The 25,091-nt window shown below is 60.5% G+C and overlaps 7 protein-coding genes across 7 annotated transcripts; all 7 read left to right on the top strand.

Moving 5' to 3' along the window:
• Positions 1-2,835: 2,835 nt before the first annotated feature.
• On the top strand, positions 2,836-4,188 carry LDBPK_341250 (hypothetical protein, conserved; the record flags this gene model as incomplete). The annotated part of the gene is made up of 1 exon (XM_003864239.1): positions 2,836-4,188. The coding sequence occupies one exon, from the start codon at positions 2,836-2,838 to the stop codon at positions 4,186-4,188; it is 1,353 nt and encodes a 450-aa protein (XP_003864287.1).
• A 1,398-nt stretch (positions 4,189-5,586) lies between these two features.
• Positions 5,587-6,201, top strand: LDBPK_341240 (hypothetical protein, conserved; the record flags this gene model as incomplete). The annotated part of the gene is made up of 1 exon (XM_003864238.1): positions 5,587-6,201. The coding sequence occupies one exon, from the start codon at positions 5,587-5,589 to the stop codon at positions 6,199-6,201; it is 615 nt and encodes a 204-aa protein (XP_003864286.1).
• Positions 6,202-7,705: 1,504 nt separating this feature from the next.
• LDBPK_341230 (hypothetical protein, conserved) lies at positions 7,706-8,863 on the top strand (the record flags this gene model as incomplete). The annotated part of the gene is made up of 1 exon (XM_003864237.1): positions 7,706-8,863. One exon carries the CDS (start codon positions 7,706-7,708, stop codon positions 8,861-8,863), a length of 1,158 nt encoding a protein of 385 aa, XP_003864285.1.
• A 718-nt stretch (positions 8,864-9,581) lies between these two features.
• Positions 9,582-11,063, top strand: LDBPK_341220 (hypothetical protein, conserved; the record flags this gene model as incomplete). Its single annotated transcript, XM_003864236.1, has 1 exon — positions 9,582-11,063. The coding sequence occupies one exon, from the start codon at positions 9,582-9,584 to the stop codon at positions 11,061-11,063; it is 1,482 nt and encodes a 493-aa protein (XP_003864284.1).
• A 792-nt stretch (positions 11,064-11,855) lies between these two features.
• LDBPK_341210 (hypothetical protein, conserved) lies at positions 11,856-19,511 on the top strand (the record flags this gene model as incomplete). Its single annotated transcript, XM_003864235.1, has 1 exon — positions 11,856-19,511. One exon carries the CDS (start codon positions 11,856-11,858, stop codon positions 19,509-19,511), a length of 7,656 nt encoding a protein of 2,551 aa, XP_003864283.1.
• Positions 19,512-20,645: 1,134 nt separating this feature from the next.
• On the top strand, positions 20,646-21,443 carry LDBPK_341200 (hypothetical protein, conserved; the record flags this gene model as incomplete). Its single annotated transcript, XM_003864234.1, has 1 exon — positions 20,646-21,443. The coding sequence occupies one exon, from the start codon at positions 20,646-20,648 to the stop codon at positions 21,441-21,443; it is 798 nt and encodes a 265-aa protein (XP_003864282.1).
• Positions 21,444-22,823: 1,380 nt separating this feature from the next.
• Positions 22,824-24,431, top strand: LDBPK_341190 (hypothetical protein, conserved; the record flags this gene model as incomplete). The annotated part of the gene is made up of 1 exon (XM_003864233.1): positions 22,824-24,431. One exon carries the CDS (start codon positions 22,824-22,826, stop codon positions 24,429-24,431), a length of 1,608 nt encoding a protein of 535 aa, XP_003864281.1.
• Positions 24,432-25,091: the final 660 nt, after the last annotated feature.

The following is a 25,091-nucleotide window of genomic DNA, read 5'->3' as shown; positions in this document are numbered from 1 at the left end:
TCCCCCCCTCCCTCCCCCCCCCCAGCCCGGCACCGGAGCGCTGTACGCCGCCGCCTCTCCTGAGGTCTGCCGCTGGTCCCTCGCTTTGCATTCCACGCAACCTTTTCCTCGGCCTCCACTCACCGCCATCATGGAGATCGCTGACCGCCCGCTTTCCGAGATCATCAAGGAGCAGAAGATCGACAAGGAGCTCCGCCGCCGTCACCGCGGCAGCCAGTCTGGTGGCAGCAATGACAAGAAGAGTGTCAGCCGCCAAGGCAACAGCAGCCAGCGTCAGCGGCATAACAATAACAAAAGCGCCAGTGGCAGTCGCTCTCGCGGCAGCGGCGACCGCTCTGGAGGTAACAAGCCCGAGAGCGGGCGTCGCCGCTTTCGCACTGACGGCGGACGCCGTCGCGCTGGCAACACAGTGAGCGCCGGCAGTGGCAGCTTTGGCGCCAGCCGCCGCCGTCTCGCCGACCGCGAGGGCCGTCGCCGCCGTGGAGCCCTTGGTGGTGACAACGGCAATGGTGGCTTTGGACGCGGTCGCGACCGCGACAACAATGACCGCCGCGGTGTCAAGTCGGCTCCGCGCCGCCGCCGCATCTCCGGCGCGGAGCGGAACGAGCGTAACCGCAACCGCGACCGCCGCTCCGCTCTCTCGCGCTCGCGCTTCGATCGCGACTACTAGAGCTGGCGTGGATGGGTGAGAGAGGGCGGTGATGCAGAGGCACAACGCAGCTCCAAAACTGCGTGACACTGAGCACGAACGAGAGATCAAAAGGGAGGGGCGGCTACACGGCGAAGCCTCGCGGCAGCGCAGCGCTCCTCTTCCAGTCTGCTCTATAACCAGAGCCGCGCCCTCTCTCTGGGATACCAGTTGTGCGGTGCCCGTCCGTGTGTGTGTGTGTAGGAACGTTCAGCCGTTTTCTTGTTTTGTATTCGTGTTCTAGTAAATGGAGAAGGGCGGGATGGCGCTGCCGGGAACAACAAAGAAAGACGAAGAGGCCGCATGCTTCGCCAAAGGAAGTACAGTACACCAGTAAAGGCATGCCGACCGGAACGAGGTGGAGTGTGCTTGGGAGAAGCAAAAAAAAAGGGAAAGAGAAGAGGGGAGGAGGCAAGCACACGAGAAGCGATGGAGATGCGCAAGATTTACGTCAGGAACATACGCGAGGGGTGGGTCGGGTGACACTGCTTTGCCAGCGAGAAAGTTTCGTGTGTGTGTGTGTGTGTGTGTGTGTGTGTCGGTGTGCGATCGCTCCACTCCCTGGGTACGTGGCACAAGGGAAACTTCCAAAGGGAGCCGACCCCATGGGCAGCCGCTCATTCTCATCCTTCTCCTACCCCCTCTTTTCGGCTTCTTTTTAGAACGGCTGTTTTGGCGCTTCCTGTATGCCAACCAATTCTGTCTGTTTTTCTCTCTGTTTGTGGGTGTGGTTGTGGGGCCCAGGACGCATGTTCAGCATTCTCTGTCTATCTCCTCCAACACCCCTCACCGCGTCTTTGCCCTCCACTGTTTCCTCTGTTTTTCTGTTTTTGTTTCAACATGGTAACCCGTTCTTGAGTCGTGTCTCGCCTGTCGCTCCTTGCCTCGCCCGTCACGACTCATGCAAGTGACGTGCATAACCATACGTCGCAAAACCGCAAAGAAAAGCACTGAAGTAGCGGCTGGCGCAGAGTGCCCGCAATGATGCATTTTGGATTGCCGCCTCTGCGCCGCACACACACACGCACACAAACCTCCTCCGGACTGCATGCGTATGGGATCCTCTCTTCTTAACGGCGGACGTGGCTCAAAGCCCGGCAAGCAGAAGGACGTGCAGGTGCACAGTACTTGTGTTGGTGCCCATCTTCTGCGCTCGCATCATACTCTCTTGTTGCCTTGCGGCCTTTCACGTGTACCCTGGCACCTGCTGCATGGGAAGCAGCAGCGCTGAGCTGACGTGTGGTGTCGTCGCCCTTTTGATTTTTCTGCACTCATTCTTTCTTTTTTTTTCGGGTTGTCTGCTCTTCCTTTCTCCCGTGTCGTGCTTGCCACTCTCCTCTCGGTCAGCGCGCCACCCCTGCCATCCTCCCTCCTCCTCTCGAAAGAGTCGTGGCATAGACAAGAAAAGTGAGTACCGTGGCAACACAAACATACGCACACGTGTGGTGCATCTTCACAGCCTCCACAGATGCCAAGAAAAAAAAGCACAAAGATCATGTATGCTTATCGCCGTGCCAATCACATACCTGCCTATCTGTCAGTCTGCCTGTGTCAGTGCGCACATCTCCCCAACACCACCAGCACCACCCTCCGGAATTGACGGAGACAAAAATTCAACGCGCCCCCTCACTCTGTTGCCTTGAGGTGCACACACCCTCCTTCATATCGTTCGTTTCGTGTCCAGAAGTAGTTTGCTGATAGCCAGATCTGTGGCCACGGCTATTGCCAATTCGCGTGCGCGTGCTTGTGTGTGTGTGTGTGTGTGTGTAGAGGCCAAAGAGAAGTAGTACGGTGGCTGGCGTCTGGGACATCTGATTCATATCTCTATTACTCTTTCACCGCTCCTTGGCATCACGTCCTCGGCTCACACAGACACCCGCGTACACGCGGCACACCGGCACTTTGCAGCGAACACGCTGAGACTACGCCTGCGCGTCCCCTTTCTGTTCTTCGGATAGGGGGCATCGGCTGCGGTTTTGGCCGTCTTTCTTCTTTTCGTGTTTGTCTTCTTTTTTTTGACCGCCTCTAAACATACGGGAGCGCGTGCGTGCGCGCATGTTTCCCTCACCACTTTCTCTTGCCCTTACCATTCTCCCCCCTGCGCCCTCCGGCATCTCCCGCTCCGTGCGTGGCACCTCATCGCAGTCATGCGCAGGACGCTACACCGGCTGCTGCTGAACGTCTCAGGTGAGAGCCCCGACTTCCGTGCGAAACCCGGTATTCGAAACCTGCTGCTGGACGTTCAGCAGAGCCCGTACAAAGAGCAGTTCAAGGACTACTGGTCCACGCCGGTCCCGTTTGCCGACCGCGAGTACGGTGAGAAGCCGAAGCTGGGAGAGCCGATCCCCACGCGCCGTGCCGCCACAACGATCCTTGTTGGTCACAACAAGCACATTGACCCCGCCAAGGTCGCGGCTGGCGAGGACAATGACTACAAGGTCCTGATGATGTACCGTGAGTCGAAGGGGCAGTACGTGAAGGATCAATTTGTGCTACCGTCTTTTCCCGTGTCCCTGGAGGACACGTCGGAGGACTGGGACAAGGTGCTGCGACGGCGCGGTGTGACGACACAGTGGGCCGACCTGCACCATCGCCTAGCCGCAATGCGCGCGCTCTTTGCGCAGACAAACCTCTTGCTGATCCCAAAGGAGGGCGGTGTGGTGGCAGAGGTAGAGGGCCCTCCCGGACCGCGGCGGTGGTTCCTGATCTGTAACCAGTACCCCAAGGCGATGCGGCAGCTGATGGATGTGCTTGAGCTGCCTATGGAATCGACGCTCTCGCAACTGATGCCGTTTCGCACGATAGTGACCCCTACTACCGAAACCTTCCGTTTCGCGAACTTGAGCTACGTCGTGACGCTGAATAAGATTCCGGATGTTCAGTACACACTCTCCACTGTCGGCGAGAAGCTTGTGTGGGTGTCGCCGATGGAGGCGCTCGCACGCTTCAACGCCGGCATCATGAACATGCCCACGCCCAACGTGATTGCGCTCTCAGAACTGCATAACGAGTGCCCAACCTTTGCAGATGTGACCAAGAAGACGAACCGCGATGCGCCGCGCACGGTGCAACCTGTGCTATTCCATCATGGGCAGGAGAAGGTGGCCACAGTGCTGCTGCCAGGCGACATGTTCCACCCAGAGACCACGCCAGAGGACCGCGCCTCCAAGTACGTGCGGCGCTTCGCCTATGAGAAAGACTTTCCCTTCGGCGTGCGCGCCGTCTTTGATGAGCGCCCGGCGACCGCAGAGGAGGAGGCGCAAGTGCTGGAGCCGGAGAAGCCGGCGCTGCTGGAGGAGGCCAATGACATGGACATGGTGTACAGCTCCATCCCCTACCCGAAGTGGCAGCGGGTTCCGCAGGAAGGAAAGACGGCTTACCCGGTGCCTCAGTACAACTTCCAGGAGGGCCGGGAAAGCGACGAGGGCCTGATTCCGCTGCGACGCGATCACATGGGACGCAAGCCGGTCGACCTATACTCATCCCCTCATGAAAAGTGAGCAGACCGAGGAGAATAGCGACACGAACAACAGTGGACGATACGAGTCGAGGGTAGAAGGGTGGAGGGTGGTGTACGTGTGTCGCAAGATCATCACCCCCATCACCTCCTTTTCTTGTGTATCTCGGTGGCGGACATATACATACACACACACGCAGAGGCACACGGGTCTAGTGAGGGTGGGGGCCGAATTGCCATGGATCGGCATATTGTGTGCCGCTCGAAGGACGAAGAGGCTGCAGGCGACGCCTGCGTGACACGTGGTTGCGGCTGCAATCGGGTCATCGAGGGCAACTCTCGATGGCGGCGGATAGATTGGCAGGAAGTGGCTTACGCTGTGAAGATGGTGTCAGTTTGTGTAGGTTAGCTTCGTACGTGCGGTAGCAGCGGCGTTCACATCTGGAAGCGCTGCTTTCTGCCGCGCTGCCTCGTGCAGAGGAGTGCCTTTGTCTCTACGTGAGTGTGGTGCGTCACGTTTCTAGTGCTCTGCATCCTTTTTCCGTCTTGCGCTCTTTTTGCTGTTGGATTCGAGGAGCTTGCTCTCGTAGAGTGGACGGGAGGGGGACAGGGCTGCCACGAGTGGGTGCCGAAGCAAAGTACAGGCGGATTGCCCATCGTGCGTGTGTGTGTGTGTGTGTGGTTATTTCGAAAATCATAGGTGCAGGGGCACTGGCAGTGCTACCCTACAAAGGGGTTGGGGGGGGGGGGTACAGTGCCGCACCTCAACGAGTGCGGCAGCACTCTTCTCTTTTGTGATTGATGTGCCGCACCCGCCAACCCAACACCAATTTGTGCATCCTCGAGTGCTCCTCCGATATTCAACAAGTTCTCTACTCCCGCCCCACTCCCCAGCGGCCCTGGGCTCTCGTGGTCGCCTCTTTCGCGATGATGAATGCCCTCCTTGACGGTCGAGTGGTCCCGTTGGTGCCCTCTTTTTTCTGTTGTTGTTTCCGCTCACGACTGTGCCCGCACTGCAACAGTAAAAGAGAGGAAAGGAATCACGCAAACGTGAGCCGGCCACTCACGCTGCTTGTTATAGCGCAGGTGAAAGCACGTGCGGGCTCGCATCAGCTGCCCTTGAAGCAAATAGTCGGTGAAAGACCTAAGGCGCAGGATGAAGCGGCACGCGTGCGAGACGAGTGACATGGGGTATTGACGCTCAGCGAGCTTGCTGCCTGCGACTCTCTACCCTGATCACCGAGCACGCAGATGCCTGCCCAGCTCGTTCTGTATAGCACGATTGCCCTTTCCTTGCACTGCCCTGTTCTGTCCATCACCTCTCTCGCTCTGTGGCACCCTGCTTCCTTGTGTCCTGTGGTGCAGGTGCATCATCAGAAAGTCGAATGGCACTGGTGCACGCCTTCGCGCCTCTTGTCTCCTTTATTCTCTGTGCTTGTGAATGCATGCCACGCGGGTTTGCCTGCACCGCATGTTCCCTTGCCTAGTCCAGGTGCAGCCAGGAAAGTATCTGCTTACCGTGCACGCCAAACCCAGCGCACGCGCATCTGCGTTTGCTGCACCCTTGACACCGGCGCTGACAGAGGCCGACTTGCGCATTGCGGCCCCACCGGTGGAAGGGCAAGCGAACGCGGAGCTCCTCCGCTACCTCGGCGAGCTGATTGAGCGCGGCTTCCGTGCGATGACGGCAGATTATGCTGAGTACGTGAAAGGCACTTCCTATGCGACGGTGCTAGCGGCAGATGCAGCTGCCAGTGCAACTGCAGCCCAGCTCGCCAAGAGCAGGAGCGGCGGAGACAAGAAATCGGGAAAAAAGGGAAAGTCGAGGAACGTGGCAGCGGCCAGCTTTGCCTCGTCGTCGATGCCACACAGTGGTGCTGGTGGCGCACAGCAGCCGGAGGAGTCGAACACCCCGCCCTCCGCGGCGGCATTTTCTGATCGCATCGAAGTCAGTCTAGTGCGCGGCGGCACGTCGCGTGCGAAGACGGTGCTGGTCATGTTCCCTGGCACCCGTGCTCAACTGACAGCCGTGCTGGAGAAGGAGTCTCGGGAGTGAAGCGCGGATCCTCTGATTGCATCTGCGGAGAGGCATCTCTCTTCTGTGTGCGCGTGCGCATGTGGTTACTCTGCCTCAGTTGGGGCTGCACCGAAAGCTTCCCCTTTATCTCGCCGCGTCCATGTACTCGCATACACCGCCGCTCCCTCGTCCCCTCGTCGCCGTCATGCCAGCATGCGCGCGCAGGAAACGTCGCCGGGGCTGCCGTGGAGGCGAAAGAGGGAGGAAAAGAGGGGTGTTGGGCACCACGAGGCGTTCCGCTCGTGGAGCGCACAAAGCGAATGCAAAACAGAACATCCACCGAAGGGACGATCATGTCCAAGCGCGTCCCAATCGTACGGGGACGCTTCAACACAGGCGGTCGAGCTCACGAATTGAATGCGCGAGTACGCTGGCGACGTGTGTGTGGGGGGGATCACTGAGTGCGATACTCGTGCTCGAGGGATGCGTGGGAGTTGCACGCCCCCTCTCCGCCCCGAACCTCTCTACACTCCCTTGCTCGAGTTCGCTCGCTGGCCTCTCGGCCGCACCTCTATGTCTGTTTCATCCCGCTCTCTTCTTCATCCTTTCGCTAATCGTCTGAACTCGTCGCGCTCGGCATCACGTGTGCGGGCGTGCATCCCACACCTCCGCCAAAACTACCCGCTCTTTAAACACACACACACGCAAATGCGTGCGCCAACACGCACTAGCTGCTTTCTGCTTACCTGTCTTATCATCCAGTGAATTGCTACCTCCCACCCACCCACCCGATCTTTTTCTTTTCTCTGCTTGTCTTCCTTCTTCCCACCCCCACACCTCTGCTTGCTGCTCTTCTTGTGTACGTCTGCTTATGCGCTTGTCTTGCGCGCCTGCGCCTACTTGCCTTCCTCTTTTCCTCTACCTCCTCTCGATAGATTCTCTACCACCCTCCCCACCGCCGTCACCACCACCACTACACCCCCCTCCCGTTTTCTCTCACGCTTGCTCCTTGTAGAGAGGTGGTTATCGGTGCCAGCGCATACGCACGCAAACGCAGAGCGGCGTTCACACGCTCGTGCTTTCACCTTCTACTTCGCTTGCTTTACGCTTCTTGACAGCTGGGTCGCCGTGCGGTGCCGGCACGCTCCACTCGTCATCTTATCCCTTTGCATTTTCTCGGAGCGCTCTTCACCGTGTGCGCCCGACGAGGGCTCCGCATCGTGCTGCTTTCGCAAACATACAGAACAGGCGCGTTGGCAACATGAACTACCAAGTCTTCAGCTACATGCCATCGGCGGCGTCCGCCCCGGCGACAGCGTCGTCTAGTGTCGCCGATGCACCGCCGCGACCCATCCGCGTCACCCCCTCCGCCTTGTCTGCCCTCCTGTACGCCATTCTCTACTCTATTGAGTTCCAATCCCCCGTTGGGCCGCGCCCCCCCACGCTGCGCGATCACGCGACGCCACGCGGCTCTGGCGGTGCGGTCAGCACCGGCGCGGCGGCGCCGTCGGCCGCCACGCTCTTAACCTCTGCAGTGTCTGTAATGTCGAGCTTTTGGGGCCGATATCCCGCAACAATGCAAAACCAGCAGCCAATGCAGAACAAGTCGCAGCAGCAGGATGCCTCTTTCCGACTAGCCACGGGTGCGACGGCAGCGGCGTTTCCTGGGTCCTTCGACGCCTCCCCGGAGACCTCCGCGCGGTCTCTGACGCTCGCCGAGACAGCTGAGTTGGCGGCGCTTCAGCGGCAGCACGAGCAGCCGTTTGTCGTACCGGTGACGCAGGTCTTGCACAAGCTCGGAGGCGTGCACATCACCGTCCGCGAGACGCACAATCCTACTATCACCATCGCCTACAATCGCGTGATGGAAGAGATTGATGCTCTCGTGTCGGAGCACGAGCAACGGCTGGCTCGGCTCCCCCTTTCCAGCTCGCTGTCGTTCTCCAGCCAGGCACTGATAGCGGGGCAGAGCACTTTGGCCAGCGCGACGGTGCTCATCAACAGCGGTATCGTGGAAGGCGGTGCCTCTGTGGCAGGCTCGCGAGGGGAGAACACAGCTGAAAGGCTAGCGCGCAACAGTAACACAGCGGGCCTTCCGGCGCCACAACAGCTGCCGCGGGCTCTTCTGCAGTCGGTTGATCTGCGGCAGGCACTCCCTTCGCCGGCCTCCCCCATGTCCCCGTTGCGGTCTGTCTCTGGGGTGGGCAGCCCCACGTCGGACGCCACCGCCGCAACATGGGGTCGCAGCGGAGCCGGCTGCAGCAGCGACTGTGGCGATGCATGGACTCTGGGCCGCGATGAAGTCGGTATGGTGCTCTCCGTGCGTTTATTGTCGAAGGAGGTGACGCGGTGGCGTATGGCCCACGAGCGGCCACTGGCGGAGTGGCGGTTCCCCATCATTCGAACCTCAAACGAGCGCTTGATTCGGCCGCGCACGCAGAATTCAGTGGCGACGGGGGCCGCAGGCAGTGCTGCCGTGGATGGCACTGAGGCCAATCGCCACGACTACCGCGGAGAGGGTGGGGCGCGGAGCGTCCCTGCGGAACTGACTCTCGTAAACGACCCTGCACAGGTACACCACGTGCTAGAGTTCATCTTAAAGTCGAGCTACCAGACAACGAGCATGGAGACGTTTACGGACTTCACCTCCGGCGAGCTGGTGTTTGACGCCCATGTGCAGGAGAAGCACCGCTTTACATAACGATGTATTTCTCTTGTTGCCTGCCCGATTTCATCTTAGAGAGAAGCTGCAGTCGCTCTGGCGTTGCGTGCCGCGCACGCCGCACAGTGAGGGGTCTCACTTGATAGGGCTTTGCTCTCTTGCGAATACCTGCTGGCCCGTGCGTGAGTGCATGCATGTGTGTCTGATGGATGCTGTTCACCTTCACAGGTGTGAATGTCTTCGCCAGGAAGCCGTCTGCGTTCACGTGTTCAGAATCCGCAATCACACATCTATAAACAGAAAAGAGAAAACAGACGAGCTGCACAACGCGACACGCTCGCTGACCCCCCTCCCTCCTTCCCTCCAAGTTGCACTCACAGATTGGTTTTTCGTTTTGCGTTTTGCGTGACAGCAACAAGCGAGGCGTTATCCGCCCCTCCGCCTTCCACCCTGCACGTAGGCGCGCACGGATGCTTGGGCGATGACGCCACCCCTTTTTGCCTCCTTTGTTTCTCTCGCATGTGCAGCTCTTCACGTCGGTGTCGCTACCGCGTGGAGGGGGCGGCGTGTTTTCGCGGACTGAGCGTGCCTCTCTCTCTGTGTACATATATATATATATATGTGTGTAGGGGTCTGTGTGCGTCTCCGTGGGCTTCCCGTTTTCTCGTTTTCCGCTCTCTCTCTCTCGCCACAGACGTCTCCCTTTGCATTCCGAATTCGATTCCTTAGCTTTCGCCTGGTCACCACTGCTTAGGCCATGAGCGACCACTGGGCACCGTACGAGCGCGCATGGGCGCAAGACCCTCATCACCTGCATCGCAGCGTGTGTTTGTCAGCGCTCATCGCGGAGGCCGACCGAGCAGTTGCGGCTGCGTTGGTGAACCTTTCTCGCGAATACGACGCAACCATATTGTGCGGGTCTCACCATGCCCCTGCAGAGCAGCACGTCACATCGGCTGAAGATGAAGGCGAGTACCACCAACGCTGTGTCGACTCTCCCGACAGCAACGCATCGCTCGACTGGCGGCAGCTCTACTGCTCCCTCTGCCTAATTCAAGCTCCCATGGTGCGGTGTAGCAGGCCGGCGTTTCGCCAAGTATGCCGAGCGTGGGGGGCGCGCGTCAGCTACACTCACATGCTCATCGCGGAGAGCTTCGTCAAGTCGCCGCATGCGCGGCACGCCGAGTTTGCGCGGTACGAAGGCGAGGATCGGCTTGTCGTGCAGCTCGCCGCCAAGAGCGGGCCTGCCGCCGCACAAGCTGCGGTGCTACTTCGCCCGTACTGCGACGGCATCGACCTCAACTGCGGGTGCCCGCAGCGGTGGGCGATGAAGGAAGGAATCGGGTCTGCACTGCTCGACCAACCAGAGCGAGTGGCGGACATGGTGCGCTCCATTCGCAACGCCATGCCAGACGGCAGCACGGCGTCAACGATCGTCGGAAACGGCTGTGAGTACGGCAGCTGCACCAGCACCGTGCCGCCATTTCTGCCGTGTGTGGTGAAGATGCGGATAAAAGATGACCTGCGCCGCAGCGTCGACTTTGCGCGGCAGTGCGAGGCAGCCGGTGTGTCTTGGTTGACGGTGCACGGCCGTACCCCTACCTGCCACCCTAGTGCTGCAGTGCAGTTTGAGGCCGTCAAGCTCATTCGCGAGAATCTCTCTGTGCCAGTGGTGCTGAACGGCGGTGTGACGGACGTGAGCACGGCGATGGAGGCGGCTCTACGCACCGGTTGCGGTGGGCTGATGTCCGCGAACGGGCTGCTCGACAACCCCGCGATGTTCTACTGTGGCGCATCGAGAGCTGCGGCGGAGGCGGAGATGAGCTTTGCGACGAGCCGCCGGGGACGGCCACCCCGAACCTGCGATCCCGCGTCGTCGCCGGCGGAGACAGCAGCGCCTGGCGTCTTTTCCGAGGTTTTCTCACCGGTGCAGCCAGTGTCGTTCTTGTGGGCACCCGACCGGTCAAACGCAGAAGCGGGGTTGCTCCGATACACGGTGCCTGACATGTGGCAGGCCGCCGTCACCCCACGCGAGGTCATCTCAGACTTCATGCGTGCAGCTATCCGCACTGACTTGATGGTGCCCACGACGGTGCAGCAGGTGTTGCGCATGGCGCGGCTGTATGTGTCGCCGGCGGAGCGCAGTCATATCGCACTGCTGCGATCCAACCTCTCCGTTCTGAACGCTCTGCAAGAGATTGGCGCCTACGTGGAAAGCGGCCGCATCGCGTGTGAATAAGCTCGAGCAGGCCGAGAGAGAGGGAGACCGTAGAGCTCGACTTCCCTCATAATTGCGCCCGTGATGTATGTGCGTCTGTACGCCGAGAAGCACCTCTGCGCATCTGAGCTCGCCTCCCTCCTTGCCGCCCATACTGTGAGAGCATCTCACAACCCTTTGTTGCTGCCCTCTCAACGAAACGAAGATATACACATATGTGTGTGTTTTCCTTTGTTCTACATCTGTAATGAAGCTAGGAAGGCAAAAAGAGCGCGGTAGTCGAGCGGTGATCGCCACCGGCCGTGTACACGAGTCGTGTCGGCTTTGAGATGTCTTTACACGCCTTTGCGTTTCAGCTCACACCCACCCTCTTCCTCCACTTACCTTACTCTCTTCTTCCGCTTTTCTTTTGCAACGATTGTTTGCTTAGTTGTTTGCGCGTGTGGACTTCTCATGTATCTTCCCGAACCGAGTCGTCAGCCTCTGCCTGCCGCACGTTCCTCCTCCCCCTCTCTTCCTAATAGCCCACACATGCCCACGATTGGGGTAGTCGTTCGCAGCAAACACTCATCTCTATTTTCTTTTGCTTGTCATTTCCCTTGCGCTTCTTACCGCTTTTGTAGCGTTATTTCTACATCTCACAGGGCCCCACCTGCGCATACACAACTCTGTCGCCCCCCCCCCCGACCCCGACCTTGTGCGTCCGCGGCTATTGGCTTTCGATTTTTTTCTTTTGCTTGCGCACCCTGCCTTTCGCTCATCACAGGCGAAGGGAGGAAGTAACCACGAGGAAAGAGGTACACGCTGGCACTCATGAACTTGAGTCCTCCACGGCTGCCGCGCTTAGGCGGCCACAAGTCTGCCCCTACGTGCAACTCGTCCACGGCGCCGTCCTCTAACACACACACACCTGCCGTTTTGGCGAACGTCGATTCGGCGAATGTAACCCGCTCGTCGGACCGGATGGATCGGCCGCACATCGACGTGGGATATGACAACGACGGTGTCCCGCTCGCCTCGCACAGCTCAAGCAGCTTCTCTGGTGGTGGTGCAACTGGCATGGGAGCGGGGCTGTCGCAGCAACCAACACCCTCGTCGAAACTCACCTCGGCGCATCCGTCTTCTAGCGCTCCTGCGGATGCGTGGAAGTCGAGCATGAGGAATGAGGTGCTGTGCGGGAAGCCACTGCGGCAGAGTTCGCCGGAAACCTCCGCAGCCGTGCCGCGGGAAAACCTGTACAACATCGTGGAAGAAGAGGAAGATATTGATATGGACTACGCAGATGAAGAGAGCGCGCAGGCCTGTAAGGGCAGCGGTAGCGGCAGCGGCACAACACACCCGCAGCACCGCTATCCCATCATGATGCCGGGATCCGGCGTAGCCAGGGTCGCTGTGCCGCCGATACCCGTGATGAGCGCCATCGCCGCACCAGCCAGCCCAGTGAGCGTCTGCAGCTCCATCGCCACCGATACACCGCGGTCTATCTTGAGGCAATCAGGCGCCGGAGGCGGCCGGACGCCGCGGTCGAACAGCCGCCGAATTAGTTTCGTGGGAGTCTCGCCCCCCCGCCCGGACGAGCACCGCTGCCGTCGCGATGGCGATGAAGAAAGCGGGGACGACAGTGACGACTACGAGTCAGCGGAGCCGTCGCTGCGCTACGACATCGCGACGCTGGCGATGTCTGCCACCTCGACCCCGCCGCGGCACTCTCGGAAGGTACACAGCCGCGATCCTTCTTTGCACGACGGTCACCACCACAGCCACGAACATGGCGAGGGTGACAGCGACCGGGCGTCGATCCCGGTGCCGGCGTCGCAGCAACAGCAAAAGCGGACCTCCCCGTCACTCTCGCCGGAGCGTCCGCGCCTGTCCAGCCGCTCCCCGACCCACTCCCCGCCGCGCGACAGCGGAAGCGGATACACGATTTCGGCCGGGCCGCCATTATCGGCTGCGGTGACAGCCCCCTCCGCGCCTCCCCCGCCTGAGGAAGAGGGGGACGTGATTACGCTTGACGCGGCGCCGCAGCACTGCGCTCTTGACGAGCAGCATCTCTTGAAAAGTTCCAAACGAGGCGGCGATCAGCGTCGTGCGAAAAGCCCTTCGATGGGGGCCAACGGACGCGATGAAGACGTGCTGACCCAGCCGCATAATCGCAGCGAAGCAAGCGGTGGCAGCCACGGCGCTGTGGTCGTGCGTCGCCTGCCTCCGCGGCAGCGCTGGCCGTCAGAGGCGTACCAAGATGAGCCCCCAACAGAGGTGAGCAAGACGCAGCGAGCGCATCGATCCCGGCGTGAGAGACTCGACCCAGATGCCGACATGGGCAGCAGCAGTAGCCGCTGCAGCAGCGACATGGACTCGAACTTCACTGGCAGCGACGGCTCCTTGCCAGTACGCTACGCCTCACCCCTGAAGCCGCATCAAGATGAGTATCGAGGATCGAGCTACCAGCCGACCTCATCATCGCCACCCGCGCTCGCCTGCACAGCGTCAGTGGGAATTGCAGGGGCACCGCCGACCGGTCACCCCTCGCCGCATCGACTTAGCACAAGCGCGAGCAAGGATCGTGATGGTACTAGCAGCGCAAGAAGCCGAGAAAAGTCGTTGACGCCGCGGTCACCTCCGTCGCTGACACAGCGAGACGACACAGACGAGCCGATCCGCGGCAGTAGCGATCACGATCACCATCATAGACGCTCTTCCAGAGGAGCGGAGACAAGGTCCGGCCTGCCAGCAGAGGCTGGAGAAGCCCTACCGACACCGCACAGCCGCGCTCGCGGCATGCGAGTGGGTGTGGAAATGCGAGGTCCGTACACCCACGCAGGTGCCGCTGCCTCCCATCCACGCAGAGAAGCAAGCTACTCTCCCTCGACCATCACAGACCACAGCTCCGGCCAGAGCGTGGCAGACGACCTGTCTGGCTCCGTGCCCGCGGCGCCCGCGCAGGGGGCGAGACGGGAACCGAAGAACTACCAGCAGCAGCATGAGGTGGTGCCGTCAGCTCTGTCAGCTGCGACGGCGGCGGCACCACCGAAGCGATCCGAGGATAGGAAGGTCGAAAAGGCAGTGGTTGCCGAAGAGCCGCAGGTGTACGTGGATCCGCTCTTGCTCGAGCGTCGACATCGCCACGAGCTCGCGCGGCAAGAGTTGCCGTCGCATGTAGAGCGGCACTCACCGAGCGCCGGTGCAACGAGGGACAGCCCCCACGCAGGAAAGTCGCAACCGCACCGGCGGCACTCTGGGCTCCACGCGCGCCGCAGGAGCCCGGGGTCTAGAACTGCGGCGCAGCAGCAGCCAGCCACCTTCGAGTCAGTGAGCTTGCGGGACATAATAATGCGCTACGACTCGCCGGAGACCAAATCACGATGCGGCACGCCATCCACCCAGTTCACTGCTCGGGCGATACTACGGCTTCCTTCCGACGTGCGGCAGCTTCAGCTCCAGCACAGCGGGGATGGCGACGATGATGATGCAGCTCACGCCCTTACACCCGGCGCGGTAGCCTTGGAAGCGTCTGTAGCGTCCTCTTCGCTCCTCTCTAGTGGTGGCGTGCCGGCCGATGAGCTTTTCTGGGACGAGCCGACGCCAACCTCGCGCGCCAGCAGCCGTTCACCGCCCCCTGTTTCCCCAAGATCCTCCTCGACGCTGGCACCCAACACTCCCGACCGGCACAAAGTGCTTCGCAAGAAGCTCGTTGTCGTCGTGCGCCGAAAGAAGAATGGCTCAGCGCCGTCAGAGAACGATCCTGTGGTACAGATGTCGCTGCTGCCCTTCAAGGAGGGCACTGCAGCTCTACTGAAAGCGAACGCCTCGCTGCAAGGGTCACCGCAGCAGCGACGCGCGCACAGCTCCGGCACCCCTGCCGCGGCAGCCGCTCCGGCTCTGGAGAAGCTGATCGACAAAGTGGAGCGAGGCGGGAGTGCCTCCGTGTCCTCCCGCTGCCTCAGCCGCGCATCTGAACATCAAGGCCAGAGGCCGCGTGAACTTTCGCAGAGGCGCGACGGGTGCGACGACCACGCCGGTGAAAACGAGATCAGCGTGGAAGATCGTATGCGGTTCCGGCATGCGCTGTCAGTGCTGTCATCTCGAAGTGTGAGCCCGCGCGCATCTGTCTCACCATCGACTACGTCGAAGGCGGGGCGGTCTCAGCGAAGTCGCACACGCTCACCAGACTCGCAAAACAATGCCTCAAACGATCGTGCGCGACCACGTCGCCGCAGCGGCAGCGCTAGCGAGGATTCCGTATCGCACACTGGTGATGCCGCGCTGAGAAGGAGCAGTGGCCGCAGGCATAGGTCTCACGTGGCCGCGGTGAGCGAAACGGCAGCGGCGAGCATATGTGCGACATGGCCGCCCCAGCGTCGATCTGCCCGCAGCGTCTCACGTCACTCCGACGAGAAGTCGGCGCGTAGGTCCGACGGCGGGCATCGCCACAAGTCGCGGCGGAGACATAGTCACGAGAGGGTAGCGCACAGCACCGCTGAGCGCCGGCGACATTCTCTTTCAGGCGCATCTATGCCTGGCGCACCGTGTTGCGCAACGCAAAACGACGAGTTCTACGGCGCCGCGGACATGGCAAAGGATGTGGCGGCGCTCTTTCCATCACCTTTGCAGGAGCGCATCGGCATCACGCCGATGTCAGTGCCGCTTCTTCCGCGGCTGGTGCTGCGAGCGGAGCTTGGTGCGCTGCCGCAAGGGCAGTATGCCCATCGCCCGCACAGTAACATCGACGCAGTTCAGCACACCGACGGTTCGTGGTCCGCCTCCGATGGCGAGGATGAGCATACCATGCGCCGAATCACCGATAGCGCGAGCGTTGGGCGTCGCTCACGTCCCCTGATGCTGCAGTTCAGCAGTGGCACGCAAACAGATCGGGCGACAGGAGTCAGTCATGCTTTTGGTAGCGCTCGCAGTGGGATGCCTCTCTTGGCGGCGACGCCAGTGCAGAGGGCTGCTGCTATTGGGCCGACCGAGGGCACGCGCGACTCAGCTCACCCCGGCAAACCTGTTGGCACGTCAGTGCCGACAGTCGGCGCTGGTGTGGCGGCCTCCTCACTCGCATCAGCGTGCAATGCAGCTGGGGATGCCGTGTTCAACGAAGAGATGGTGCTAGCTGTCGAAGAGCGCGCAGCGAACTCGCCGCTCGTCGAGGACGCTTCCGCTACAGAGTCGCCGGCATCGTTTGTAAAGCGGGCGACGTCACCGGCAGCGGCAGCGGCAGCGAAGCCCTTCACCGACTCTAACTCGCGTATTCTCAGCGGCAGTAGCAGCGGCGCTGCTATAGGAAGAGGTGAGGCCGCGGTCTTTGGCGGCAATGTCGGGGCATCGAGGGCAGCGTACGCCCCTCTATTTTCGGCAACCTCAGCGCACGTGGCCGCGACCAGCTCTAGGTCGGTCGCCCAGGACCTCGGCACCGTAGCGCCTGCGATGATGGATGCCACGAACAGTGTGCCGCTCTTTGTTCCGCCGCTGACTGTCGACAACGTGTCACTGCTATCTCACGACTGGCAGTCCACGCTGCGTGAGCGCTCGAGCAAGGCGAAGCGGAGTGCGATGGAGAGCTTTCTGATTGCGTCGGCCGAGGCTGGTGCGGTGGCAACGGCAGCTGCTGCCGCTGCTGCTGCATCGTCGCCACCGTTGTACCTCGCGGACCCCACCGCCACTGACGTAAACCCTTCCGAAGTGTGCGCTGGTGGCTGCGGAGGCCTTACCGTCGCTGCTCTTGGTGCTGAGGCTCCCTCTGAGTGGCAGCGACAAACCAGGCCAGCACAGGCACGCCAGGTTCTTGCGGTAGAAGAATTTTACGGGCGTTCTGTCGCCTCAGCTGCCGTTGCCAACGTGCCGCGCTCCGCGCATGCCCTCCCGCCACGATCTGGGCCCCAGTCTTTCTTGGAAATCAAGCGCGACGTGCGGCAACGCAGTGGCAGCCCACGATTGGTGGCGCAGCGAGAGCCTGAGCAGCAGCAAGCAAAGAGGTCTCCCCCGTTTTCAGCGCCCTCGGAAAAGAAGTCCATGCAGGGCAAATCTGCAATGCCGGTAGGCAGTGTTTCGAAAAGCTGTGCAGCCTCCAAGAGCAGAGACGGCGTAGAGGAACGTTCGACGTCGGCACGCAAGCACAGCCGCCGTCGACGTTGCCGCGCTTCGCCGGAACGTCGCGCCAACAGCAATGGCGACCAGCTCACAGACGCCCTTAATGTGGAGACTCTGTCGACAGTGGCAGCCGACTCGCCGTGCAAGAGCAGCAGCAGCGCTGAAAAGATCAACATGGCTGGCGACGTCACTGGGGTGGTGGGGGTTTCTCCACAGCCTCTGTCGACGGAGTCTCTCTCCGCGCCTCCCACACTTGGCGAAGCGAAGCAGAAGGCCCAGCAGAGTGACCAGACGAGCAGCAGCAGCAGCCGATCTTGTTCTGCTGTAGGAAACGGAACGGCTGCCAACGCAGCTGTCGCCGCCGCTACCGACGGTGTGGGTGCCCGCTCTGCGCCGCCGCTGCCGCCGCCGCCTTTCTTCTCCATCGTTGAGGCTGCCGCGGAGTCACGCGCGTTGCGCTCGGTGGAGAAGGCAGCGGAAAAGCGCCACGGTAATCATCAACGAGACGAGCGTCTCAAACACTTCAGCCGTTACTCTCCCTCGCCATCCTCCTCGGAAGCATCGCAGTCGCCGAGCAGCAGGAGACGAAAAACGTCGAATAAGCACAAGAAGGCAAAGCACGACGGCGACGAGCAGAAGAAGCGGCAGCGTGGTCATGGGCGTCATGGTCGTCACAGTCGCAGCTGCACGCGCTCGCTGTCGGGTCAGACCTGTGACGCCGCCGCCGCTGAAATCGACAATGACAGCGACGTGGACAGCAATCTCACGACATCGATGGAGTTCCAGCTGTCTCGGCTGCGGCTGCTGCGCGAGGCGGCAGTGTTCACGAAGTCGCCTCCCTCTGCGGCCGTAGACGCGTCAAGGCGAAGCACGCGCAAGAAGGACAAGGCAGACGGAAAGGCAGCAAGAAAGGCGGCTGCGGCGAAGGACGAGCACCACCGCCATCGCAACCGGAGCTCAAAGGAAAAGAGAAAGAGGTCATCGAAGAAAGCCGCTAAGCGGCGCAGCAAGTCGCCTGCGGCCACCACCGGGTCGCGGCTCAGCGACGGCGCAGACAGGAAGAAAAAGAAGAGGGAGAAAGCATATCACCGCTCAACCTCTCCGCCAAAGCCGGGGCCTCTGCCGCCACCGCCCTCGCACCAGCGTTCGCGCGCCTTGTATGGTGAGGAGGCCGCGGCAGGCGCCGCAGCGTCGCTTTCGGACGCGGCCTCCCGCTACCGCCGCGGCGCCTCTGACTACAGTCCCCGCGCCGACGGCGCCGCCTTCGCATCGACGTGCCCCTACTTCACGGACGGCAGCATCTACCGCGGAGGTCAGGAAGAGGACGCGGAGGCGCCTTATGCACGTCATCGCGCCGCAGCTCGCACCGAAGCAGACTCGGAAACCTTGTACGAACGCTATCTTCGGCGCCCTCACACCTCGCCACTGCGCGGTCAACGCCCCCACGTGACATCGGCAGCAGCGGGATGGGCAGACGGTTTTCGCCCAGCCTACAGACCCGCGTCACGCCCTGCCGCCACCGTCGAGGATCCCTCCGTGTGGCATCGCAGCTACAGCAACCCAAGCCGTCCCTCGACCCGCTGGAATGACTACGTTCGAGATGCAGAGCGCGGCGCCACTAGCAGGTCGTCGTCCTCTCCGTACACGCACGCTCATCACTCCCGGTCCCTTGCCCAGCGACGACGCAGTAGTGACGCTGGCACCACTACGGCAGGGGAGCGTGGTCGCGGGAGTGGTGCTGAGGTAGGCTCGCCCAACTCAGAACAACCGGCCTCCGGCACCTACTCTGCCTCCTACACAAGCCGTCGTCGGCAGACAGGTGAGTTCGACGATATCGACGTCGCGCCGATACGGCAGTACTTCAACGACCATGTCCAAGTCGGCACCGACGACCGCAGCGGCGGTGAGCAGTACGGCACCACCTCAGCCTTTGAGTGGCATCACAGTCAGTCAGCCGCCTCCAACCACGCGCCGATGGCCCGCCCCTGGCTATCCAACAACTACGAACGGAGCCGCGCCGCTGCGACAAAGAAGCACGTCAGCGTGGACGACCTTCTCGTATCGACTCCGCCGAACGACGGTGATGAGGGGTATGTGCCTGATAACACCAACGACCTCAGCCGCGCTCGTCAGTGCCAAAGACGAGGCACACGGGTGCCGCCACTGCCACCGCCACCCTCGCCACCGCAACCCTCGCCACCGCAAGCCTCAACACCACCGTCAGCGGCGCCGACAGACACGGTGCTTGCTGCCATCCCACGTTCCGGTGCGCTTCCCATCCTGTCAGAGCACACCGTAACGGACGCACAGACAGCGGAGGACTTTGTGCAGGGGGTAAGAGAAATCATCAGCTCACTGCAGCAGTACAGGAACTCGGCGTGAGACGGCTGGCGCTGCGGCGAAGAAGACGGTGCAAGTACTGGCTGTGCCGCCTGACTGTGCCCGCCTGTTCGATGCGCCGGTGAAGGGCTGGGCATCAGTATGTTTATCCGCTCCTTTCCTCCGAGATGCATCATCACCAGAGCTATTGTAGTCGAGCATCTTTGTGGGCACTCCTCCCTACTCCCTCCCCCCTCGCCGCGTTTTTTTGTTGCTGCTCGATCTTCTCGCCCATCTGACCGCGCCGCACGAATTAGAAGTGCTGCCCACTTTCGATAGAATGCGTACCTTTATATGCGTTGGGTCGCGTAGCTGTGTGTGTCTTCGCTGTCTCTCTTTTCTCTGTTGGACTTACACTTCTGCGCTGTCTTTCTCTCGTTACTGCTGCTGCGCGCGGGGAGGGGAGGAAGGGCTGGGCTGGGCTCGACTCGGCCTCCCCCCACCTTTTTTTCTTTTTCTTCCGGCTTCCTCTTTGTTGATTGTGGATGCGCTTGTGCCCCCTCCCCTCCCCTCCCGACAGGTGCGGTGAGTTAGAGGGGCGGGAGAGGTTCCCGGCATTTTCGCCCAGAACGAGGAATGCCACCGTACGCGCGGCCCCCTTCCCCCTCCTTCACTCAGCACTTAGACATACAAAAACTACAGAATTGCTCATGGGATCCCGTCGATGTGCGCGCACAGAGAAAGAGGAAGACGTACTGATGCACCTTGGTGGCAACAGCAACGCGATGGAGATCGAGGGAGGGATAAAAGGGAACGGCCCCCCTCTCTCACATGGCCCACGCTCGCGTGCAGTCCTGCAAAGTCCCCATATGAGGAGACGCTCGATGTCGTGCCATATTTTATTTCGTGTTAGGTTTACATTGCCTTGACATTTTCTGTAGGTCCTTCTCACCCCGTGCCTCGCGGCCTTCACCCCATTCGAATCTGTCATCACCCCTGCAGGTGTGAAGTCGATACTTCAAGAAAGGGACAAACGAACGCCTCAACGATCGCGCAGATCGTTCGTATTGTTCTGTTCCGGTCTCTACGATCTCGTCAGCAAGGCCAACGACTCGCCTTTAACGCACGCAAACACGGCACACTGCTACCAGTCACCACCACACGTAATATCACCTCGGACGTTTCAATACTCTCACCATGGCGTCCGTCCCCTTCACGGAGGAGGACCTCCATGAGCTCTACACGTGGGTGGACGAGATTCCAATCTCGCGGCAGAAGCGCAACATCGCCCGCGACTTCGCCGATGGCTGTTCCGTGGCAGAGATACTTAAGTTCTTCTTCCCAAAGTTAGTCGATCTGCACAACTACGTCCCGGCAATGTCGCGTGCAAAAAAGCTGGACAACTGGAACACGCTGAATGCTAAGGTTCTGCGCAAGCTGTACTTCGAGGTTCCCCCAGAGGAGGTGGAAGACATCGTAGCAGCCGTGCCCGGCGCCATCGAGCGCTTCCTGCGTGCGCTACGCGTGAAGGTTGCGCAGATCAAGGCGAGACGGGAAGAGATGCTAATGATGGGGGAGATTCAGGCGCACGAGAATGCGCATTATGTGGACCCGTCGCCGTCGCAGCCACAGCCTCGAGAAGGCGGCCACGCGAGAGATGGCGGAGCCTCTGCCGCCACCGCTCACCGTGAAAGCGGGCGGCCCTCATCGCCCGCGGCGCCGGCTGGCAGGACCGCATCATCTCGGGGGTCCTCCTCAGCGGGCCCGCAGGCACCTCCACGGCAAACACAGCCACAAAGGCAGCCGACGCCGCCATCGGTGAATGAGGTGGCAAGCTTGACACAGGTACTGCGTGAGAAGGACTACACGATACAAGAGCTGCGCGAGACGGTTGCCATTCTTTCAGAGAAGATTGTGAAGCTGGAGGAGCTGGTGCGTGTGAAGGATGAGAAGCTCAATCAGTACCGCCAAAAGTTTGGCCGCGTTCCGGCATAGCCGCTGCCACGCTCCCCGGCTGAGGACGTGGCGCATCGCTTGATAGAGAGGGCGGTGTGCTGGTTATGTACTGTATAGACATGGATGATGGCGAGGTGTAGTGATGCGTGATGCACTCCTGTCCGTCTCCCTCAACTCACAGACGTGCGCTATCCTTCCCCTTGCTTCCACATACCCTTTTCGTGTCGGCCTGGCGTGTACTTGTATAGATGTGCAACAAGCATCTTGTTCTCTTTTCTCTTTGCCGTGGATGTTGCGTCTCTCTCTCTCTCTTGTTGCTCCTCCTCTACCTCTTAGTTTGTTGCTCATCTTGCTCCGGCATTGCACATGACACTGTTGCACGTCGTCCCATTCAAGCAGCGTATGGGCATTGAATGTGAAAACAATGGACGTACAAGCACACACAAGGAAGAAAAAGGAAAGAGTGGTGGCGAGGTGCGCTCTTGCGCTCCAAGTCAACGTTGATGCTGACGTCGACCTGGAGGCACGATGGCGAACCGCCGTGGCTGTGACAGAAACGCACATGAGTGTTCAAGTCAACCGCTGCGAGGATGGTGCTTTCTCCTTCCCGTTTCGCCTCTCCACCAGGTTCTGCAGCCGCGACAGCAGTGCCGTGTGGTGTGCCAATCACGCAACTGGGGGAGCGCCCGCTGCACGCGTCGCGTCAATGAGCACTATTTTGCTCTAGTACCCATGCGGTGCGCCCCTCTTCCCCTGCCCCATCCCTCTCTGGTTACCCCCACCCACCCACCCACCCACCCGTTTCTCCGCCTCACCTCCGCTTTTTCTGCGAATCCGCTGCAGTCACGCACACATAAAGGTGCGCACGTGTTCCCCGTCATCATCGCCTCTGAATAACGCGCGGCTTGTTGTTCTTCGTTGCTTATACCTCTCTCTCTCTATATATATAGGTGTATGCGTATATACGTGTAGATGTAGGTGTATATCTCGATCTATATAGGTGTATATATATATATATATCAAGAGAGAGAGCGACATCAGGCATCCTATCACCTTTTGCGTTGGATGTCGTCATCGAAGGCAACATCGCATCCGAGCAAAACGGTATTAACTGACGAAGCGTAACAACAACAACAACAGCAAAAAAAAAGTACAGCGCTGTGCCGTCTCTTCACCCTTGTCGTGTGTCCGCGCACTCTGTGACCCTCGGTCATTCGTCGTCTGCCGCTAGTCATCAACACCTTCGGTAACTAACCGCATCGATCGTGCACGTAACTTTTAAGCACGAAAAAAAATTGTGAGGAACTGAAGATCGTCATCGTCCATCTTCACCTGCTCCCTCCCCCCGACACACACACACGCACACACTGCACGCAAGCAGACCAAGTCATATGGGCACTGGAACTGGTGGTTTCTATAATGAGCGCTCGTATGCAGTTTCCGCTGTCGCAGCGACGGCACACGAACATCGCCGTGGTTCGGTATTCAAAGAACGGGGTCAAGCTGGAGATTGCATGCTACAAGAACAAGGTCATCTCGTACCGCAGCGGTACGGAGAGCCGCTTGGATGAGGTACTCCAGGTCGAGCGCATTTTCGCGAACGTCGCTCGTGGCTATCTCGCCTCGGAGAAGGAAATTCAGACCGTCTTTGGGAGTGAGATGACGGAAGCGGAAGCGATCAAGTACATGCTGGACCACGGTGAACTGCAGGTAGCGCAGCAGGAACGCACGGCGGAGGTGGATGAAATGTTCAAGGACATTGCGGTCATCATCTCGCAAAAGTGCATCAACACCAAGACGCAGCGCCCCTTCCCCCCGCAGGTGGTCGAGCAGGCACTCCGCTCCATCGGGGCTGCCGTGAAGCTCGATCAGTCGGTAAAGAAGCAAGCGCTGGGCCTCATTCACCTCCTCATCGACTCCGGCATTCTCCCCATCGCGCGGGCCAACATGAAGATTCGCTGCACGACGACGTCCGAGGCGGCGCTCGAGAAGCTGCGTGGTTGGTGCCGCGACAACGAAGCCGATGTGGTGAGCGACTCGGTAACGGGCAGCACTAGCGGCGGCGGCAACGGCAATTTTGGTCATGCGCTGCTGCTGCTGATGCAGCCAAACCTGTTCCGTGACCTCGACCACTTCGTAAAGGAGGCGCTCCCCTCTGGAAGCACAATCCACATGGTGGAAGCCGCCGTGACGGAGGTGGGTGATTCGGATGTTCTGTTTGACGTCAACGCCGTCTCGCACGCCAACGCGCAACCAGGACTTGCAGAGGAAAAGGCTACCACGGCTGGCTCGAGACGCGCGGCAGCCGCCCCATCGTCGTCGTCCGCTGGCGGGGTCAGCGGTGGCCGCAGTGATGGCCGCGGTGGTGGGACAGGCATGAGCAGCAACCTCGGTCAGGGCGCGGATAACGCCTCTAGTGGGCAGCACCACAGCGACGGTGAAGGCAAGCGGGGCCGCACGAGCAAGGCGAAGGGTGCCACGCGACGCGGCCACCGAGGTCGGCAGCGCAACGACAGCGATGACGACGATCTACTAGACAGCGGCACGGACGGTGCTGCGGACGGTGGCTTGGGGGTCGACCACGACATCGCAGTTGGGTTACAGCAGCTTGGCCTGGACCCCTCACATGACCTCCAAGACGACAGCGACGATGATGGGGGCCGCGGCCGCGGTGGCAGAGGCAAGAGGAAGAAGAACGCCAGCGGCACAGGCGGCGGCCCTTACCAAAGCCAAGGCGCAGGGGGAAGGAAGGCCGGCGGTGGTGCCGCAGCGGTTGAAGACGATGACAACGACGGAAAGGGAAAGAAGGGGAGGAAAAACGCGAAGAGCAAAAAGGTGGCCGCAGCAAAGAAGGCGAAGCCGGGGGCAGAGGGGGCCTTCAGCGACAGCGACGAGGAACTGATGGGCAACCGCAAGCAGCGCGCCAAGAAGCAGCAGGAGACGCAGATGCAGCAGGGCGGCAACGACTGGCATGAAGAAGACTTTGACTACGGCGAAGACGAGGAGGCGGAGGAGCAGTTGAACTAGCGCGCGTATGCTCTGAGCTGTGCTCTTTCACTCCTACGCCGACCCTGCGTCCTTCTACGGCCACTCGGACGCGCGCGGATATCTGCCACGCTTCTTCACCCGAGTCTTTGTCACGAGGTGTCAACGGATTGCTGGCTCGGCGAGGGTGTGGCGAAATACCCTCTCTTCTCTCAGCTCCGCTTTTCGGCTCGTTTCCGTCGTAACGCCGCCGCTTGCACCGCCACGGCGAGAATAGCTGGTTCTATGACGTTACTTCGAGAAACACCATGAAGTGGAAAGCAGAACAACGAGGGTAGCGTGGTGGGGTCTGCCTGCATGGCCACGCATGTGTACGGTTGACAGGAGGAGGGCACAGATGTGGCACTGTCCGTGTAACGTGAGAGATTCTCACGTGTCTACGTTTGAGCTGCTCTTTTTTTTCCCCCCTCTGGAATGTGAACGATGGCGCAGTGCCATGCACCCACAGCCTCTCTGCCAGTGGTCTCTTACCTTCATCCTGCTGCCTTCATGTGCATGCACATACACCCACGCGGGCACAGACGCTCGAACTGATGCGCGCGGCCCCGCGACCGTATAATACGATGAGAAAGATACACGCTCTGCGTCGACGGTAAGCAGGACAGTCGAGGGACGCATGAAAAGCGCGCGGTGTTCAGCGCA

The sequence above is a fragment of the Leishmania donovani genome, chromosome 34 (genome assembly GCF_000227135.1).
Source record: "Leishmania donovani BPK282A1 complete genome, chromosome 34".
In the NCBI taxonomy this organism is placed as follows: Eukaryota; Euglenozoa; class Kinetoplastea; order Trypanosomatida; family Trypanosomatidae; genus Leishmania; species Leishmania donovani.
This window is presented reverse-complemented; position numbering and strand designations above follow the sequence as displayed.